We start from the raw sequence: 22,521 nt of genomic DNA, 5'->3' as shown, positions 1-22,521 counted from the left end.
AGGATCTCTTTATCAATATTTATTCGCGTTTGAGTCAACGAGGTTGGACTTTGCCCAGTGTAGGAGGGTGGGCTGCAAATTCAGCTGATGGCACAACAGGTTCTATTATTGTGCAGCAAATATTTAGATAATATTTACTCCTAGAAGGAGATTAACAGCAGAAATTGGCGTAGTTTGTGCCCTTTACACACAAGTTGCGATGTCAGGAATAGGGTGGATTGATATTCTTTCAAACCCCACCAGTATAGCTAAGCCTTGGGTTGTTCATGTAAAGACTGACTCATGTGGAAAAGTCTTCTATGAGAATAAACTCACTGGGGAGGAGTTCCCGTGGATGCTATCACTCGGTTTCAGAGGAATTGAATTGTCCTAGCATCTGGTATCTCCATCATCATATTGTTTAATATCACTTCCCTTAAATGTTGCAAGTAGTTAGTTATTATTATTTTGTTTAGAGATACAGCATGGTAGCAGGCCTTTCTGATCCAGTTAAGCTGCACTGTCCAATTACACATGTGACCAATTAAGCTACTAACCCTTACGTCTCTAGAATGATGGAGGAAACTGGAGCACCCAGAGGAATTGTGTGTGATCATGGGGAGAACATTCCGACTCCTTACAGGCAGTAATGGGAATTGAACCCTTGTCACTGGCACTGTAGTAGCATTATGCTGACCTCTGTGCTACTGTGCTGCCATAATGTCAACTAATGCTGAGTTTAAGTTATGGTGATTGTTGTTGGACTGTAATGGAGATTGCTGGGAGGTGCTGCGACTTGGTCAGTGAACAAGTCTTCTTGGTTTGGTTTCTCTCTGGTCATGAATAGGCCAGGAGAGGACTCGGAGAGCTTCTTATCCTATCAAAAGTTTAATGCTACCGAAGTGTTTTGGGTTAACCAGATGTTGTTGAGAAGTTCCCATAGTGAGATTCCTGTGGATATAATTATCAGATCTTTCTTAAATCAGTCGTGCTTGATGTTGGGATTGCTTTAAGCAGATTTTGGTGCTGCCTTTTGCAGTGTTTGAGGACTTCTGATAGTGCTCATAGCTGGTGTACTTGTTCATAACAAAGTAAGTGAAAAGATCTCAGTCTCAGAACTGGCGGTGGTTGTATATTTTCTGGGGAATATTTAAAGAGCCAGGCTTATCACATTCTCCAGCATAATTTTGCAAACAAGGCACCATCTGAACCATGATCAAGTCAGGTTGCAAAGGTTTTATTCCCTTCTGTGGGAAATTAAGAGTGATCTAATCAAGCAACATTTAAGATGATTAAAATATTTGACAGAAAATCTGAAGAAGAAAGTTTATTTGCAGTGGGGAGTTATAGACCAAGGGGTATAACTTCAAAATTGAGGGAGGGTGGTTCAGGGCTGCTGTCAGATGGTACTTAACACAAAATGTAGTGGAAATCTGGGGAGAAAATTCTTATCTTCCCAAAAGATTGTTGAGGCTGGGTATTAAATTGAACAAAAATCACTTCTGGTGTTGATAGATCTTTCAGCTGTCAGAGACCTTAATGCTATCATGTAATTAAATCACAGGGTAGATTCAAAGAACAAATAGCTGCCTCAGATGTTAGGTTTGTTAACATTGACTTAGTGGGGATTTTTCCCTGCTCTGTGTTTCTCTATTTTGTTCTTTCTTCCTTAAATTGTAGGGTTACATTTGTTACTTTCAAATCTCTGATTTTGTTTTTCTTTCAGTGTTCCAGAAATTATTATTTTTTCTCTCATTAAACATTAGACTTGCTTGACATTAGTGTATTTAGACATTCTCCTGTAAGTGCTTGGAGTCAATTGAACTATTAGCTCAAGCTAATTTGTAGGTATCCTTTTCTTCAGGAGCCCTCCTGCAGATCATTGGGCCCTGGTCAGCGGATTGCCGTCATATGTTGCTGAAACTAGTCTTGTAAGTGCAGTGGTCTTTGACCATGTATAATTTTGTCTTGATGCCATACAAGCACAATTTGTTGTTCCAAAGCAAGTTATTTGCTATGAATATAAACTAGTTTGAAATTAAGAGGAAAATATCTGAATTATATGGTTTTTTTTTTGCAGATATGCAATATTATGAATGCAGCTGCAGATGAATTCTTTGAGTTTCAGGTAGGAAAATGCAATGTATAATGTTATCTTATGTAGAAATAATTTTTTGCGTAAATCTACATAGTTTTTTTTTAATACAGTGCATTAATCGTAAAAACACTAAAAGCCTACTAATCAAATTTTGTTTAACATTTACAGAAAGAGCCACTTGATAACTTGGGATGGACTATTAAGAATGTGCTGTCAATGCCAATAGTAAACAAGAAAGAGGAAATTGTGGGAGTTGCCACATTTTATAACAGAAAGGATGGAAAGCCATTTGATGACATGGATGAAACTCTAATGGAAGTAAGTTTCAAGGCTGTACCATTAGAATTTCAAATAGGAAGCATTGTACAGCTATTGACAATTGTTTATCTATTTCAGGCCTTGACACAGTTCCTTGGGTGGTCTGTTTTGAACACTGACACATATGACAAAATGAACAAGCTAGAAAATCGGAAAGACATTGCTCAAGACATGGTTAACTATCACGTTAAATGCTCTAAAGAAGAAATACAGGACATATTGGTATGTCAGATCAATTGATGCAGAGTTTATTTTTGAAAATATGTAACATTTTATTTAAATGTGTAACTATATTTCCTTTGATTTATGATTTTGAAAGCATATCAGTAACAACATATCACTACTTTATTAGAAAACTAGAGAAAACTATGAGCGGGAGCCAAATGAATGTGATGAAGGAGAACTTCAAGACATATTGGTGAGTAAATAACAAAAAAGGATTACTCGGTCTTTTGTGTTTTTATTTTTGATTAATATTTATATAGAAAATAAAAATAGCTGAACAAAAATGTATATTTAAGAACAGTTGCAACATGTATTCAAAAATAACACTGCTTTGATCATCCAATTGCGGTCTATTTCATTTGAAGATATATTTTTGTTATCCCTGCATGAATTCACCCTTAGCTTACACCATAAAACTTGATATCATATTATAATTTTGGTAGAAAATCAACAGATCCACCTCAGGAACAGAGCAAATTGTTTATGAAAATTCTCCAGGTCCTCAGTAAATGTGGATTGAGATGAACCCTTTAGATACTCGTCCTGCAGTCTATTATTATTTACCTCTTTATTTTAAAGCTTGAAGAACTTCCGGATGCTGAAGAGGCAGAACTCTATGAATTTCACTTTTGTGATTTTGAATGGTCTCCATTGGATCTTGTGAAGTGTGGAATACAGATGTATTATGAGCTAGGTGTGGTTGATAAGTTCCATGTACCTCAGGAGGTAAGTCTACTTATTGCCCTGCACCAACTAAGCACAACACTTGGCCTAGCTTGACTGGCAGTTAAACTGCAAATTCATTTTTAAAGTGCTTTTACTTACCTGATTAAAATCCTTAGCAAAATTTTGATACTGGTAAAAGAAGAATATGATTATTGGGATTTATAAATAGAAGTCTATAATATGAAAGAGAAGTGATTGCGCTAGAAGGCATTAAGTCACTGAATACTACAGACCACTATATATTTAATGCAATACAGTATTTTACACATGAACACATTATAAAAGATGTAGGAACTGACAGTTAGAAGTAATTTGTTTATTATTGTCACATATACAGTGAGATAGTGAAAAGATTTTCCTTGCATACCATTCATACAGATTACTTCATTACAGAGAGCATGAGGTGGTACAAGGTAAAATCAATAACGCTTTCTCTGTAATTGTTGCACAGAACAAAGTGTGACAGCTACAGAGAAAGGGCAGGGCAGGTGAACAATAAGGTATAAGATCATAGCAGGGTACGTTTTAAGATGATGAGGAAAGTGGACAGAGTTGATCAAGAAAATGTATTCGCCTTGGCAGTATACCAATACATACACCAGGGCGGTACGTTAGTGTAGTGGCTAGCATAACACTTTACAGTATAGCTAACCTGCACCTGGGTTCAATTCCTGCCGCTGCCTGTAAGGAGTTCATATGTTCTCCCCGTCATCAAGTGGGTTTCCTCTGGGTGCTCCGGTTTCCTCACACAGTCCAAAGACATACGGGTTGGTAGGTTAATTGTCCCGTGATTAAGCTAGGATTAACTCAAGTATTGCTGGGCAGTGTGGCGCAAAGCGTCAGAAGGACCTATTCCGCGCTGTATCTCAATTTTAAAAATTGAAATAACTTAGATCGACAATATATCTCAATAAATAAATAAATAAAGGTGTGTTAGGGAAATGAAGGGATTTTTTTTCAACAGAAGAGTTGTAAGGACTGGAATGTTCTACTGAACAAGATGGTGAAAAGCAATTCAGTTAGAATGGATTAGATAGGTACTGAGGATGAAGAATTTTTGAGGATGTGAATACTTCGCATACCTATTAGAAATAACCATGTCTGCTCTCTCAAAATAACAGCCTAATTATCATAGCTTGAATGATTCCAAAATCATAAGATCTTAAAATTCCCCAATACAGCTCATGTTTTTTTGGGTGCTACTGGTGCTGATATAGTTATAACACAGTATCCAATGTCTGTAGGTGATTGTGCCAGCTGTGTTGTTATTCATGCTATTAGCAACTAACTGCTGTGTGGGGTGATTTTGTATACAAAGTAGAAAGCACAAGCAAATCTCACCTAACCCAAAAATCCTTTCCAGGGTTGGCACACACATAGGCAATAAATATAATATATAATTAAGGCTTAAAAGATACTTTTCAAAGCATCAATGCATCTGAAACTGCATAGCAATCAATGAAATCCTTTCAACCTCCAATCAAGAAAGTCCATTGCTAAGTCTTCCACATCCACATTCTCAGTTTCTATTGACTAGAAGCTCAATCAGACCTGTCATCAAAATATTGTAGCTTAAAGAGCAAGTGAGAGACAACTTACTTCCTGACACCCCAACGTACTTTTATCATCTGTAAGGTGGAAGTCGGAAGTTGACTTTCCTGCATAATTGCAGCTCCAAAAACGTTCAAGAAACCTGAACTTATGCAGGTTTCTTATCATATATGCAACTTAACACAACACAACTTATCCATATATGCAGAACATTTGTTCCCCATTCAGCACTCAAAGCACCCATTGCCTCCAAAACTGGTGCATGGACCGGTACTTGGTGGCATGAATATACCACCTAAAAGATACACTGTGATAACTTGCCTTAGCTTCAGCAACGTCTCCCAAACTCATAGCCTCTATCACCATGAAGGTCAAAGGCAATACCCGTGTAGGAATACCACCAGCAGGCTCCTTTCCAAAACTGAATCCTGTATTAAAATGAGAATATATCACCATATCTTAATCACCTATGGAACCCCTACCTTCTTACCTTAAGGCTGTGGTGAAGTACCTTCACCAGTAGACTTCAGTGGTCCAAGAAAATAACTCCCCACCATCAACTCGAGGAATTATAGATGGGCAATAAATATTGGTCTTATTAGCAAAGCTCAGGCCCACAGAAAAATGAATTAATGAATAAAAGCTGCAGCCAAGAGATTTGGAATATATCATAAGTGATGACAAGAATAATGTACATATATTTGAATTTAAATAGTAACTACTTCCAAAATTACTACATGAATTAAACGTATAGTACTGACATAGTTTCTGCCATGCTGCAGGTATTAGTTCGTTTCATGTATTCACTGAGTAAAGGATACAGAAAGATCACCTATCACAACTGGCGGCACGGCTTCAATGTTGGACACACTATGTTTACACTTCTCACAGTAAGTATTTATTTTGTAGGCTTTCCAATAAAGAAAAACAGCTTATTTAAATTCCATCCAGCATGAATTAAGCTGTTGTGTAGAAATGAGCGGTACTCTGTATTATAACTGTTTCAGTTCAATCTGATGGAAACTCAATTCAGTAGAGGAGTACAACGTTTCAGATACTGAAGATAAATTTCTGTCAATCAGAGAAATGAGAGGTGAAGCCATTTCTTTGGTAATTTTCATCAAAATGTCAAATGAATTTCCCTGCTACTTGAGAGCATGCCTTGTTGTAGTTCACAGATTTCAAAGCTGGGAACTGGGCTTTGTCTGTCAATCCTCTTTCGTCAGTTTAATGGGCAGGGCTGGTTCTAATCCACTCATATGAGTGGATTGCAGCATCCTTCCATCATGCAAAGCCTTGCAGAATGGATGCTTAATTCTTTTATCCAGTAGGTATACCCTTTCGAACAAGCATCAGATAAATGCATGAGCTTGGCACTGTGCACAGTCTCTGAGGTGCTTTTGACAAGCTTTGAGGCATTACATTATGCAGAAATTAGTTTCGTCTAAATTCCACCTTTTGATAGCATTCGTAGATTCCCTGGATATTTTCAGTGTTGGCTGCATAATTATCTCCTGAAACAGATGGAGTCTTTATTGGATTAGTTAGAAGATGAGAATGAAGAAAAATAATATGCATGTGTAGAGACATATATAATGATCACATCACATTCAGATATATCAGATACATTATAGATAGTTTTTGCAGTTGGAACTCAGGTAAAAATGTTTATATACATATATATATATATAGATAGATATCTATATCTACACACACACACATATATATAGTGTCATCTTTAACTTTATGCCTTTTGAAGATCAGGTCATCTTTTACTCGCTCATATATATATGAGAGAGAGTATATGCTCATCTTTCATCTGACATCCTCCATAATCCTTCATGCATCTAAAATTTAGCTGTATTCTGATATTCATTGTCCTGTTCACATATTGCCCTCTTCCAATAACATCCACATATTAACATTCTCAAATTTATTTTCAATTCGTCCTTCTTGTTTATGATAGTGACACTATTTCAAACCTCCAGTTCAGCACTTTTTCTGAGGCTTTGCATTATATGGAGGGCCTTGCACAAGACTGGTTTATATCAGATTTATCTTTTCTCAAGAAGCCTGAAACCCTCAAATCCCTAAAACGGATAGACTGTGAACACAGGCGGGTCCCCTGCATTATGGTATGTTAGGTAATGGAAATTCCCCCTCACAGAATTCACAAATCCTACCTATAAAATCTGAGATATGGAATAAAACTCATTTGTCTGAATTCAATAGCGTGAAATACTTGTGAAAAAGATTTAAAAAATAAAACACCACATTTATTCCTTTTCAACTCTTATTTCTTGATGCATGCACAGATGGTGCGGCTTCACACTACAGAAATTTGCAATATGGGTTGTTTCCAGGACCACAGTCTCACCCTGTAACATCTCAAGTGTCAAAACAGTATTTCTTAAAATCTAAGTGGAACCCATTGTATTTAGATGCAGTAACAAATCTCTTCACCAAGTTCATACTGGATTGGTAATGAAACATGGATCCATTGAGACTTGCAGTATTGTGGTTGAAAAGCATCTGAATGAAGCAAATATTAGACTTTGGAAAACTGAACTAATCTATGCCTTAGAACATAGAATGTAGAACAGGAAAGCACAGGATAGGCCCTTTGGCCCACAATGCTGTGCTGAACAAATTAAATTAGTAACCACATGGCTAACAGAACTAATTCTTTTGGCACACGATGTCCATATCCTTCCATTTTCCTCACATTCACGTGTCTATTTAAACGTATCTTAAAAGTCTCTAATGTTTCTGCCTCTGCTAATCCCGGGCAGTGTATTCTAGACACCCATCAAACCCTGTGTTTTAAAAAAAAACCTGATTCTCAAATCTTCTTTGAATTTTCTCCCTCTCACCTTCAATGCATGCTCTTTGGTACTGGGCATTTCAATCCTGGAAAAGGAAATTATCTGCCTATAATCTATGCCTCTCATAATCTTATAAACCTCTATCAGATCTCCCCTTAGCCTCTGTCACTCCAAAGAAAATAATCCAAGTTTGTACAACCTCTCATTATAGCAGAAGCTCTCTAATCCAGGTAATATCCTTGTAAAACTTGTCTGCACCATTCCTATAATGGGGCAATCAGAACAGTAAGCAATACTCCAGATGCAGCCTAAATAAAGTTTTTAAAAACTGCAATGTAACTTCCTGAAGTTTGAACTCACTGCCTCTACTTATAAAGGCAAACATGCCATATGCCTTCTTAACCACCCTATTACCTGTGTAGCCTCTTTTAGGGAACTCTGAATTTGGACTTCTGCTCCTCAACACACTTTACAATGTACTGTCTCTTTACATTTGACCTACCAAAGTGCAACTGTTCACACTTGGCTGAGTTAAACTCCATCTGCCATTTTTCTACCCATATCTGCAACTGATCTATATCCTGCTGTATTGTTTTCCCATTGACTGCATGAAACACAACACCACCAGTCTTTGTGTCATCTGCAAACTTACTAACCCATTCATCTACATTTTCATCCAGGTCATGTATATACTGTACATCTCAAACAGCAGAGGTCCCAGGGCAGATCCCTGTGGAACACCAGGAATCACAGACCTTCAGCTAGAATAAGTCCCTTTAAACACAACACTCTATCTTCTATGGGCAAGCCATTTCTGGATCCAGATGGCCAATTCACCATGGATCCCATGCATCTTAATCTTCTGGAAGTGTCTCCCATGAGGGACCTTGCCAAATGCCTCAGTAAAATCCATATATACAACATCAATAGCTCTACCTTCATCAATCACCTTTGTCACTTCCTCAAAGTCAGTCAAGTTAGTAAGACAGAATTTGCCTCACACAAAACCATGATTGCTGACCCTAATTAGGCATGGTTTTCCAAATGTTGATAAATTCTATCTCTAAGAATTTTCTCCAATAACTTCCCTACCACTGATATGACACCCACTGGTCTTAGTTTCCAGAATGATCCCTGGTTCCTGTCTTGAATAATGGAAAACATTATCTACTCACCAGCCCTCCAGAAGCTTGCCTATGGCCAATGCAGACACAAAGATACAGTATTGGTCAAGACCCCAGCAATCTCTTTTCTTGCCTCTCTCAATAATCTGGGCTATACCTCATCAGGCCCTGGGGACTTACTCACCTTTAAGAGACCCAACACTACCTCTTCCTTTACCTCAAAATGCCCTAGCATACGAATACTCTCAGCACTGATCTGATCCTCCACACCCTCTCCTTGGTAAATACTGCTATAAAGTACTCATAAAGTATACCTACATCCTTCGCGTCCAAACAAATATTCCCTCCTTTATCCTTGAATGGCCGAATTCTCTCCCTAGTTAATCACTTGCTGTATATGTAGAGAATGCCTTGGGATTCTCTTTAATTCTACATGTCAAGTACTTTTCATGGCCCCTCTTGGCTTTCCTAATTCCCTTCTTAAGTTTATTTTTTATGGTTTATTTTATAATCCTCAAGGGGTTGGTTAGATTCCAGCTTTCTATGTCTTGACTGAATTCATCACCTCTGTCAACATCCAAGGTTCTCTTACGTTGCCATCCTTGTCCATCCTTTTGACTGAAACATACTGGTCCTGGACTCTGTGCAGGTTGTCTTTAAACACCCTCCATGTGTCAGATGTGGACATGTCCAAAAACAGCTGTTCCCAGTTAATGCTCCCATAATTTGCCCTGTTTCAATTTAGTACTCTACTGCAATAATTATCCTTATCTGTGGTCCATAGTCACCTAATACTCTACTGTATAGGCAAATACCTATGCTTATCTACAGCTGTCTTAAAACTTAAGGAACTGTGGTTGTTGTTTCCTACTGTTCACCCATTGAAAGGTCAGTCATCTGGCCATGCTCATTACTCATCACGAGGTCCAGCACAGCCCCTCATCTTTGACTATTTACATACTGGATTAAGAAACCCTCCTGGATGCTCCTAGCAAATTCTCCTCATCTAAATCTCTTGCAATCAGAAGGTCCCAGTTTACGTTAAGGAAGTTGAAGTCCCACATGGCAACAATCCTATTGTTTTTATGTTTCCTGTATTTGCATGTACCTATATATTTTCCTCAATTTCCCTTAGCTATTGAGAAGGGTGTGGGTCTGTACTATAATCCCATCAGTGGTTACACCCTTCCTATTTCTGAGTTCTACTCATAAAGAATTATTACATATCCTCTGAGTGTAGCTGTGATATTGTTTCCGATTAGTACAGCAACCCCACTTCGTTTACCTCCTGCTGTATCTTTTCTAAAACATTGAAACCCTAGGACATTAAGCACCCATTCCTGTCCCGCTCTCAACCAAGTCTCTGTAACGGCCACAATACCATTGTTCCGTGTACTGATCCATGCTCTAAGTTCTTCACCTTTACTCATAATACTCCCAGCATTAAAATACACACACTTCAAACTATCTGTCCCATGGTATCTATTATGCTGCTCTTGCCTGTTTTTACTGGCCTTGATATCAACTTTCCTCTCCGTCCCTCCACTTTCTGATCTAAGTTCTGTTTCCCATCCCCCAAGACTCACCACCATTCCCCCCCCCCCCCCCCCCAGTAGCACTAACAAACATCACAGCCAGGATAATGGTTGCCCTGAAGTTCAGGTGCAATCTGTCCCTCTTGTATAGGTTACTCCTGCCCCAGGAGATGTTCCAATGATCCAAGAATATGAAGCCCTGCCCTTGTACCAGCTCCTCAGCTACTCATTCATCTGTACTGTTATCCTAATCTTGCCCTAACTGGCATGTCGCACTGCGAGTAATTCAAAGATGACTACTTCAGAGGTCCTGCTCTCCCCTGACACCCTATGCTCATGCGTAGGACCTCTTCTCCCTTTCTCCCCATGTCATTGGTGCCAATGTGCCCACGACCACCAGCTCCTCTCCTTCCATCTTGAGAGTATCCTGCAACCACTGGACCCCAGCATTTGAGAAGCAACACACCAACTTGGCATCTCTTTAGTGGTCACAGAATCATCTGTCTGTCCCCTAACCGTCGAGTCTCCTATCACTATTGCTCAGCCTGGCTTTACCCTTCCCTGCTGAACCTCAGTGCCATTGCCTGGCTGCTAATGCTGTGCCCTGAGAGGTCATCACCCCACTAGCAGTAAACAAGTATACTTGTTGATGAGGGGAATGCCCACAGGGGAATCCTGTGCTGACTACTTATTCCCCTTAGTTCTTCAGTGCTTAACTATCTACTATTGGAAGCCTGCACTTTGGGAATGATCACCTCCGTAAAAGATTTTCAGCTTCCCAGATGGTCCTAAGTATATCCAGCTCCAGTTCTTTGACTTTGTTAGTCAGGACCTGAAATTGAATGCACTTTCTCCAGATGTAGTCATCAGGAAGACCATTAGGTGCCCTGCAATCCAACGTCTCATAGAAGGAGCATTCCACTGCCTTAATTGACATCCTGCCTACACTCGATATACCTTTGGCTCCAACTTCTCAAGCCTGTGTTCTATCCTCTTCCTATTCCTTGAGCCAAAGCCAGACCACTATAACACTGGCCCACTCAGACAATGGCCGTTCCAACAATAGCTGCTCTGCTTAAACCTTGCGTCTTTTTACTGGGCCTTGCTAAGTTACTAATGATCCAAGCAATCTCCTGCTCCACAGATAGTAATGTAGTCTTTTCATTACATTGCAATTATCAGAGAATTCAAATGAACATTAGGGATTCAAGGAATCATTTTTGAATCTGGATGAGTATGCTGCAGTTGTTACTGACTTCATTAAAGCCTGTGTGGATGAGTGTGTGCCTTCAAAGACTTACTCAAACCAAAAGCCATGGATGAACCAAGAGCTCTGCTAAAGGCTAGATTTGTAATATTTAAGTCTAGCGACCCAGGTAGGTACCAGAAAACTAGATATGATTTACAGAGGGCTATTTCAAGATTGAAGAGACAATTTCAAATGGTTGGAGGTGACATCGGATGTATGACAACTCTGGCAGGTCTGCAAGACATTACTTCCTACAAAGCAAAACCCAATAGCATGAATGGCAGTGATGCTTCACTACCAAAAGAGCTCAATGCATTCTATGCCTGCATTGAAAGGGAGAATATAGTACAGCTGTGAAGATCCCTGCTGCACCCGATGACTCAGTGATCAGTCTCAGAGGCCAATGTTAGGCTGACTTTAAAGAGGGTGAACCCTCGCAAGGTGGAAGGCCCTGCTGGAGTACCCAGTATGGCTCTGAAAACCTGTACCAACCAACTTTCAGGAGTATTCAAGGACATTTTCAACCTCTCACTGCTGTGGGCGGAAGTTCCAATTACTTCAAAAAAAGCAACAATTATACCAGTGCCTGAGAAGAATAATGTAAGCAACCTTAATGACTACCACCCAGTAGCACTCACATCTACAGTGATGAAATGCTTTGAGAGGTTGGTCATGACTAGACTGTCTTATCAAGGACCTGGACCCATTGCAATCTGCCTATCGTTATAATAAGTCTGCAGCACACACAATCTCAATGGCTTTTCACACAGCCTTCGATCACCTGGACAATACAAACACCTATGTCAGCATGCTGACCATTGACCATAGCTCAGCATTTACCACCATCATTCCCACAGTCCTGATCAATAAGTTACAGAACCTGGGCCTCTGTACCTCCCTCTGCAATTGGATCCTCAACTTCCTAACCGGAAGACCACAATCTTTGCGGATTGGTGATAATATCTCCTCCTCAATGATTGGTGGTAGAATCTCAGATGGAGATGATAAGGTGTACGGGAGCAAGATATACCAACTAGTTGGAGTGGTGTTGCAGCAACAACTTGTCACTCAATGTCAGTAAGATGAAAGAGCTGATTGTGGACTTCTGGAAGGGTAAGGCAAAGGAACACATACCAATCCTCATAGAGAGATCAGAAGTGGCAAGAGTGAGCAGTTTCAAGTTTCTGGGTGTCAAGATCTCTGAGGATCTAACCTGGTCCCAACATGTCGATGCAGTTATAAAGGCAGAAAGTGACTATACTTCATTAGAAGTTTCAAGAGATTTGGTATGTCAACAAATATACTCAAAAACTTGTTTAGATGTACCGTGGAGAGCATTCTGACAGACTTCATCACTGTCTGGTATGGGGGTGGTGGGGGGTGGGGGCGGCTACCGCACAGGACCAAAAGAAGCTGCAGAGGGTTGTAAATTCAGTCAGCTCCATCTTGGGTACTAGTCTACAAAGTACGCAGGACATCTTCAAGGAGCTGTGTCTGAAAAAGGCACCGTCCATTATTAAGGACCTCCAGCACCCAGTGCATGCCCTTTTCTCATTGTTACCATCAGGGAGGAGGTACAGAAGCCTGAAGGCACACACATTCACCAATTCAGGAACAGCTTCTTCCCCTCTGCCATCCGATTCTTAAATGGACATTGAACCCGCAAACACTATCTGACTTTTTAATATATATTATTTCTGCTTTTTACGTGGTTTTTAATCTATTCAATTTGCATATACTGTAATTGATTTATTTATTTGTTTATTTTTTTTTTCTTCTTCTTCTATATAATGTATTGCATTGAACTGCTGCTGCTAAATTAACAAATTTCATGACACGTGCCGGAGATAATAAATCTGATTCTAATTCTGATTCAAAGCAAAATTTATTAGAAAAATTTTTAATTTCAAATACATGCTACTTTTTGTGAGGATTTGTATTACAATACAGTATATTTTTCACTTTCACCTGTTTCTTAAACAAAACATTGTTCATCATGCTGTTGTTATGTGATGTCAACTTCTATTTCACTGTTATTCGGCTGGTAAGGAGTCTATATATATTCATTTGTTGGAACAGACTGGTCAAAATTGCTGGGAAAATAGAATCTAATGAGTACAGTATGAGAACTGTGTAGATCAAATAATCTTTAATATGGAACAGATGCCCTGGGTGTTTCGAATCATCACAAATTGCAGAACGATTTGTTCTACCTCACAACTAAAAACATCTAAACATCCGCTTAACTTTCAAAGTATTACTAGATTTGCCCAGAAATTGGAATAAACTGGCAATAAAATGTTGAAGCTTTACTCAAGTCGAATTATTTTCACATCAGCCTCTTTGTTATAGTTTGGGAACAGAACTATTAAACCATTTATTTATGCATAATTTGTTCACATTTGCTCCTTTTAAATATATCTTGTTAAATCTTTTCTTTCTTTTCCTCTGTTATGTTTTACTTCTGTCTTTGGCTCATCTTTAAATTAATTTCTCTCTGCACTAAGGTGTACTTCTGTCTTCCCAATATTAGGTTTTTGTCTGTTCCTCATCAAAATTGTTTATTGCTTTTTCTGAACTATAATCAGTTTGCATTTCCACTGTAACATGAGTAATTTCAGCGCGATGATAATTGGCACATCAAGAGATGTTCTGTTGCAGCAGAATTTGCATCATTAACCTTGTTTTCTGATCATTTTAGACAGGAAATCTAAAATCGTACTACACAGATCTGGAGGCATTTGCCATGGTGACAGCTGCATTTTGCCACGATATTGATCACCGAGGAACAAACAACCTCTATCAAATGAAGTGAGTAGCCAATACCGAAGGCACGTCATGTGGTACTGGATTTCTTGTGAGTAACACTCATTAATGCAATGCATTGATTCAATAGGTCACAGGATCCATTGGCAAAACTTCACGGTTCATCGATTATGGAGCGACATCACTTGGAGCTCAGTAAAACTCTGCTCCAAGATGAGGTATGTTATAAGTGTTGTAATCCACACCCTTACTATAAAGACAGAAGGAATAATAGTAAGTAGTTGGAAGAGGACTTGTCTGCTGCTAGTGGGAACAGTGAGTTGAACAAGCTGGTTTTCTGATTTAAAGTATTTCATTTACATTAAAATTATTAAATATAAAATATTATGTAACTCTGAGTATGAAATGCACATAATATTAATTAAAATTTAAAACAGTAGCATAACAATGCACTGATGGTTCATCTAGTGACTGGTATGCTTGTAATTATTTTCATTAAAATTGGACTAATGACTATTCGCTTACAGAGGAATATATGGAAATCTGACTTTCAGTTTTTAATGAAATGTCATCAATTTGACATCTAATGTCATCTTAAGACTATCTATCAGCACCTTTGCCACTCTTTCCATATATAACCATATAACAATTACAGCATGGAAACAGGCCATCTCGGCCCTTCTAGTCCATGCTGAACACTTACTCTCACCTAATCCCACTGACCCGCACTCAGCCCATAACCCTCCATTCCTTTCCTGTCCATATACCTATCCAATTTTGCTTTAAATGACAATTCTGAACCTGCCTCTACCACTTCTACTGGAAGCTCATTCCACACAGCTACCACTCTCTGAGTAAAGAAATTCCCCCTCATGTTACCCTTAAACTTTTGCCCCCTAAGTCTCAACTCATGTCCTCTTGTTTGAATCTCCCCTACTCTCAATGGAAAAAGCCTATCCATGTCAACTCTATCTATCCCCCTCATAATTTTAAATACCTCTATCAAGTCCCCCCTCAACCTTCTACGCTCCAAAGAATAAAGACCTAACTTGTTCAATCTTTCCCTGTAACGTAGGTGCTGAAACCCAGGTAACATTCTAGTAAATCTCCTCTGTACTCTCTCTATTTTGTTGACATCTTTCCTATAATTCGGTGACCAGAACTGTACACAACACTCCAAATTCGCCCTTACCAATGCCTTGTACAATTTTAACATTACATCCCAACTCCTATACTCAATGCTCTGATTTGTAAAGGCCAACATACCAAAAGCTTTCTTCACCACCCTATCCACATGAGATTCCACCTTCAGGGAACTATGCACCATTATTCCTAGATCACTCTGTTCTACTGCATTCTTCAATGCCCTACCATTTACCATGTATGTCCTATTTGGATTATTCCTACCAAAATGTAGCACCTCACACTTATCAGCATTAAACTCCATCTGCCATCGCTCATCCCACTCTTCTAACTGGCCTAAATCTCTCTGCAAGCTTTGAAAACCTACTTCATTATCCACAACACCACCTACCTTAGTATCATCTGCATACTTACTAATCCAATTTACCACTTTCGTTCCTGATAGTTCTCTTTATCACGTAGCCAGATCAATGATCATAACTAGAGTGAACATATTTGCACTATGTACAATGAACATTCAGGCAAAAGAATGCCTTATGACTCAAGGCTGGGCCCAGTGCTCAATTCACATAACAAGTTCTGGGTTCACTCAAAACAAAGATGATTCAGCACAATCTTCAATCTGTTAGTATTGGTAGTTCCATCTTGTAGATGGGATGCCAAACAAAAACACTCTCAATTTTCTGAAATAAATGTTAAAAAAAATCCCGGGTTAAGCAGATGAGTCACTGGACTGGTTAATATTTATCGCATGAATGCCTCAGGACAGTCTATTATTTAAATTAGACCTACTCGAGGCAGATATCCAATGGTCAATTTCGTATGGTGCAACTTCCATAAGCAGGTTACCCTTTAAGCTCTGCTGAAGCAGGTCTCCCAAGCATTGTGAAGGGATGATTTGCTACGTCACTAAAGACACTCGCAAATTTCCACAGCAGTATGCTGGGGGGCATTCTAACTGGCTGCATTACCATCTGGTATGGAGGGAAGCCACTGGCCAGGATCAAAATAAGCTGCAGAAAGTTGTGAACTCAGTCAGCTCCATCATGGGCACTCTCCTCACCAGCATCCAGGACATCTTCAAGGAGCAGTGCCATCTATCATTAAGGTTCCCCATCAACCAGGATATTCCCCCTTCTCATTACTACCATCAGGGAAGAAGGTACAGGGGCCTGAAGGCACACACCCATTTCAGGAATAGCTTCTTCCCCTCTGCCATCAGATTTCTGAATGGACAGTGAACTCATAAACACTCCCTCACTATTTTTTTCTCTTTTTGCACTACTTATTTAGTTCAGCTTTTTAAAAAAGTACATATATAGTCTTATTGTCATTTACAGTGTTTATTATTATGTATTACACTGTACTGCTGCCACAAAACAACAAATCTCATGACATATGCCGGTGATATTAAACCTGACTCAGATTCTGCTATTCAAATAGCTTGCTTCACCCATGCTTGCAGGAAATTTCTGAAAGTTAAAGGCAATAAGATGTTGTGGCCATTGACAAGCACTGTCCATGCTGGGCTGCTCAAAGCATTAATACATCCAACTTGTATAAAGTCACAGAATCAGAGATATGTTGGCACTGAAGGAATCAAGGAAAGGCACAGTACAAAAGTGTGCACAGTAGGCCCTAGTCCGTACTGACTGTGATGCCAATCCATGTGCCACAGCAGCATCACAGCGTGACGCTACTACAGGCTGGTATGTAGTAGTTCAGAGTCCAATTCCAGTGTCCTCTGTAAACAAGTTTGGTGTGTGTGTGTGTGTGTGTGTGTGTGTGTGTGTGTGTGTGTGTGTGTGTGTGTGTGTGTGTGTGTGTGTGTGTGTGTGTGTGTGTGTGTGTGTGTGTGTGTGTGTGTGTGTGTTTCCACCGGGTGCTCCGGTTTCTGCCCACAGTCCAAAGATGTACCAGTTAGTAGGTTAATCGGTCATTGTAAATTGTCCTGTGATTAGGCCCAGGTTAAATCAATAGGTTGCTTGAAGGACTGGGATAGCCTGTTCCTCACTGTAGCTCTAAATATATAAATACATAAAATAATAATTTCATTTGCCAACATTAGGCCTACATCTTTCTCGGCTTTTTTCATCCAAGCAACTGTCTAAACATCTTTTCAATGTTGTATTATAGTTACTTTAAGTGCAGCTAGATTAATATCCATATTCTGTCCATGCTGGCTCCCTATAGAGCAGTTCAGTAAGTCTCATTCTCATGATCTACGTATTGTGTATGTGGCTCTGGATTTCCAGCACCTGCAGGGTCTCTTGTGTTTAAGGTAGATCATGGAGCAGATGCTTTATATAGATAGACACAGCATCGTGGGCTGAAGAGCCCTTACTGTGCTGTGCTGCTCTATGTCCTGTGCTCTAAAGGGAGAAAAAAGTCACCTTGCATGTTTAGGGTGTGGAATGTACCACCAGGGGTAGAAATGGAAACAAATTCAATTATGGCATTTAAAAGGGAAAAAGGTAAGCATCTGAAAGAAAAGAATTTTCAGCTTTATGGCCGGAGTTCAGGGGGGATATGACTAGTTGGAATGGTCATACATGGAATCAGCCCATATTGCCCCAGGTTGAATGGTCTTTTGCCATGTTGTAACTATTCTGTGTTTGCATCATTCTGTGAATTCTCTTCTGTGCTTTTCCAAAGTTGTGGTAACCAGAAGTGGACTAAATAATCTAGCCGTGGTAAAGTCAATAGTTTCTAAAACTGCAGTCAGGCATATGAATTAGGAGCAGGTTCCGCTCCATGATTTGATTATATAATCGTTGAACTTGCTATAATTTCAATTACATATTCCTGTCTACCCATGGTGAACAACCACCCGTTGCTTATCATGAATCTATCTCTCCCTTAGAAAATATTCAAAAGTTCTGCGTCCACTGTTCTATGTGGAAGAGAATTCCAAATATTTACTATCCACTGGGAGAAACAATTTAGCCTCATTTCTGTCTTCCAAGGGCTATTTATAAAGCCCAAATCCTATGTGGAGTAAAACGGGAAATCCCAGAAATGGCACATCAGGCAGCATTTGTGGGAAAGGACAAGAGTTAACATTTCACGTTGGTCAATTTTCAAGGGTCATGGGCCCAGAACGTTAACCTCTTCTTGTTCTTGCTGCATATGCTTTTGCCTGCCAGGTATTTCCCATACGTACTTTTTAAATCTCAGGTTTCTAACATCTGTGATATTTTTTTAAGATCCCATAATGTTTCCCCCAATATTCATTGCCACCTTTAAAGATCAATGCAATTGAACCCTGGGCCCTGTCACTGCATGCCCTTTAAAAATGTGCCATTGCTATTATTCTTCCACCATTACTTCTGCAAAATGCATCACTTCACACTTGCATTAAATTCCATCCGACACTGGCCTAGCCATTCTGCTGGACCTTGTCCTGTTGTGAATGACTTGCACTATAAGAAATAGAAGCAGAAGTAGACCAGTTGGTTCTTCAGAAGTTTTGAGGTTGTCATATTTAACTCCAATAAATGAAATTATTTATTACATTTTATATAATAGGATGGCATCAGCATACATCAGCAAATCTCTGTGAGCTGCAGGAAACTGTACCAGTTTTCCTCTTAAATATACTCCTTTTGAATTACTTCTACTGCAACCTGCAGCTTGTAAGTTTCCTCTTAACAATGGATTATGAAATTACATCAATGATCTTCAGATCTCACGTTTGATGATTAAAAATGGCACCTTTAAAGGTCAACACCAAGGCCAAAAATGTGGCAGGAGAGGCGAAATTCAAACCAGACTGAAGCATAGAGTAATGAGGCCTCCTCTGCCTTCCATCTTGGAACAAATGTGCAGACACTGAGGAATAAGATTGATGGTCTCAGGGCAAGGCTGCTGTAGCAGAGGCAGATGAGGCAGATAGCAGTTGTTTGTTGCATTGGGACTTGGTTAACGGTGAACACACCCTTCTGACCAGAAGGGTTTACAATTTTCAAAATGGATCGAAGCTTGAATTCTGGCAAGGGCAAAAGATGGCAGCATAAGCTTTTTAGACAATTCTTGTTGGTACTTGGACCAGGTTATCTCAACTTTTTGTTCCCCTGACTTAGAACAACTAACAATTAAATGTAGAGCATGCTACTTGCCTCAGGAGTTCTCATTTGTCATCCTGACTGCAGATTACGTACCACCAGCGGCCGATTATAAGCAGGCACTTGCAAAACTGTACGATGCTGTCTGTAAACAAGAAATGGGTCATCCCAATGACTTTAACCAGACCTGTCTGAAGAAAGTACTGCCTAATTATCACCAGCACCAAAAATACCAACGCACTAGACCACTGCTACACTATGATAAGGAATGCCTATCGTTCCTTCCTGAGATTGCATTTTGTAAGTCAGATCATGTACTTCTTGCGTACAGACAGAATCTAAGGAGCAAGGCTCCAGACATCAAGACAACTAAGAGGTAGTCACAAGGTGGTCACAATATACCAAGTAGTCTAACTTTTAGGCTTATGACTTTGGCAAGACTAATGTTATTAGTCTCGTGGATGTTGTTCTGGATAGTGACTTACGGAGAATAATGAAATGATTCTTGCTGGAAATGAAAGTACCATAGAGAAAGCTAACTTAGATGTGTATTGAGGGAAAATAACTGATAGAACTTGCTGCTTATTTTACATATCTCCTATTTGACTTTCCACAATGGGAAATGATCCAAACCAGTTGTAAGAAGACCAGCTGTTAAAATTCTGTGCAGTAGGAATGCTAGCATGGGCAGAGTTTTACCTGAATTCCAAATGCTATCTGTAATCAGTAATGCTGTGTGAACAGGGAATGCATTTAGAAGTGACATGGTTCTTATGTACATACAGAGGAACTGTGCTTGTCTGCTATTGGGCATGCGGCAGGGATGCCAAACATCATGCATCAAGCAGTTCACATCACTGTTGCAAAACTAGATCAGGAGTGCACGTTCTGCTATTGGAAGAACGGCTCTTCAACTGTCTGCTTATTGAGAAGTCAACTGTGAGTCAGCAGCTTGGTTCATCTTGAACTGAAGTAAGAATGCCATTCTGTGAAGCAAGTCTTCTTTCTTGCTGGAAAGCCCAGACCACAATTATCCCTGTGCTGTATGTCTCTCTACATGGAATACACTTCCAGCCATTGGAGACAGTTGATCCCCATCCTCATTATGCAAGGGCAAATTTATCAAAAACTGGTCCCATTTCTTGAAATAGTGAATCCCAATTCTGTAAGCATGCATGATGATAAAGATGTTTTTCTTTATAATTATGTATAGAAATCCTATGAATTGTAATTTTTCTGTGCATAGTTGTTGCAGACCTTGTACAAGATATATATTTATATATATAGAGCAAAGGACAACCACTTATGACACATGCTCTGCCATGTGTTGCATACCTCCTTTGAAATAGCCCTGGGAGTAGAAGCCTTATTTCACCTAGCCAATGCTCCGCTTCATTACATTTCACATGTTAATATGGGATTTTTTTTGTATGCATGCTGCCGACATGTTCTATCCCAGAACTATGAGTAGTCATGTTATCCACATATAGCCTTGGTGTCCAGTAGCCATCCTCCTGTTTGTCACAATGGCTCCCATGCAGATGTCACAATGGGCTGCCAAGTCAACGTGACAGCTGTCATGAAATCATGCACTGAACTTCATGATAGCTAAACACCAGTTATATCCTATTGGAGGTGAATCCTCCAAATCAGAATTGACAAGAGGTGCCTAAAAGCAATGTGCATATATTCATTGACACCCTACACTAAGCAGGAGCCAGCTATCAACCGGAAGTTGTGCACTGTCTCTAACTGCTGTTCTCTAGCTCCTTTTAAATAATTTGTGTTCCTCATCTTCCTCAGGAAATGTTTCAAACTGAGATTTTTTTTAGTTTCAGAAATGACCTCAACTGTTATTCCTTCACATCTACTTGCAATTTAGTGATAAATTTGTTTGATCAGTGTTTGAAGCTCTTGGCATATTTCAGTGAAAGCTTCCTTCCTGAAGCACAAACATCTTGTAGTCTGTTCTTTACAGAGTTTCCTTAAACCTTCCGGGTTGATAGGATTTTCTGTTATGAACCTAACTGTCTCTGCACATTATTCTGGCAGTTCATTCATCTGTCATGCTGCTCACCCATTATCTTGTGCATACTTTATTCTGTGGGGAATTTTCTGAAGGTGCCCATGTCTGGGAGCAACTGGTCTGTTCATAATCTTTAACAGCAATACACAGTCATTCAGCAGCACCTTCCCAACCAGATTTTGTAGATTTTTTTATATATTCATTTATAAGATGTAGGCATCACCAGCTAAACCAGCTTTTATTGACAATCTCTAGTTGCCCTTGAGAAGGTGGTGTTGAGCTGCATTCTTGAATGCTGCAGTCCCTGAGGTACACCTAGGTACACTCCGATTGTAGTAAACATAGAAAATAGGTGCAAGAGTAGGCCATTCGGCCCTTCGAGCGTGCACCGCCATTCAGTATGATCATGGCTGATCATCCAACTCAGAACCCTGTACCTGCTTTCTCTCCATACCCCCTGATCCCTTTAGCCACAAGGGCCATATCTAACTTCCTCTTAAATATAGCCAATGAACCGGCCTCAACTGTTTCCTGTGGCAGAGAATTCCACAGATTTGAATAACTTTGTTTATTAGTTATTTGAATAGTTTGAATAACTTTGGAAAGTACCAAATATTCAGCCATTGCAAGGGAGATTATGTTTCAATTAAAGTTCAAAAAAGTTCAAAGTAAAATTTATTATCAGTGTACATTCATGTCACCATATACAACCCTGAGATTCTTTTTCTGCAGACATACTTTGCAAATCTGTAGAACAGTAACTGTAAACAGGATCAATGGACAATAAACTGTGCAAATGCAGATATAAATAAATAGCAATAAATAACAAGATAAAAGAGCCCTTAAATGAGTGTAGTTATCCCTGTTCACTCAGGAGCCTGATGGTTGAGGG

The 22,521-nt window shown here is 39.5% G+C and overlaps 1 protein-coding gene across 2 annotated transcripts in view; it reads left to right on the top strand.

Annotated features, from left to right (window-relative positions):
* Positions 1 to 22,521, top strand: part of pde6a (phosphodiesterase 6A, cGMP-specific, rod, alpha) — a 55,243-nt gene that overhangs the window by 17,335 nt on the left and 15,387 nt on the right. For both annotated transcript variants that reach the window (XM_073067651.1, XM_073067650.1), the window contains exons 7-15: positions 1,844 to 1,910; positions 2,060 to 2,107; positions 2,246 to 2,395; positions 2,474 to 2,617; positions 2,748 to 2,813; positions 3,200 to 3,346; positions 5,680 to 5,787; positions 14,332 to 14,441; positions 14,527 to 14,614. In XM_073067651.1, the coding sequence (XP_072923752.1) occupies positions 1,844 to 1,910; positions 2,060 to 2,107; positions 2,246 to 2,395; positions 2,474 to 2,617; positions 2,748 to 2,813; positions 3,200 to 3,346; positions 5,680 to 5,787; positions 14,332 to 14,441; positions 14,527 to 14,614 (928 nt within the window). The remainder of the gene's footprint in view (positions 1 to 1,843; positions 1,911 to 2,059; positions 2,108 to 2,245; positions 2,396 to 2,473; positions 2,618 to 2,747; positions 2,814 to 3,199; positions 3,347 to 5,679; positions 5,788 to 14,331; positions 14,442 to 14,526; positions 14,615 to 22,521) is intronic.

Source organism: Hemitrygon akajei, chromosome 15, assembly GCF_048418815.1.
Source record: "Hemitrygon akajei chromosome 15, sHemAka1.3, whole genome shotgun sequence".
NCBI lineage: Eukaryota > Metazoa > Chordata > Chondrichthyes > Myliobatiformes > Dasyatidae > Hemitrygon > Hemitrygon akajei.
The sequence above is the reverse complement of the archived record's forward strand: the minus strand, read 5'-3'. Positions and strand labels throughout refer to the sequence as shown.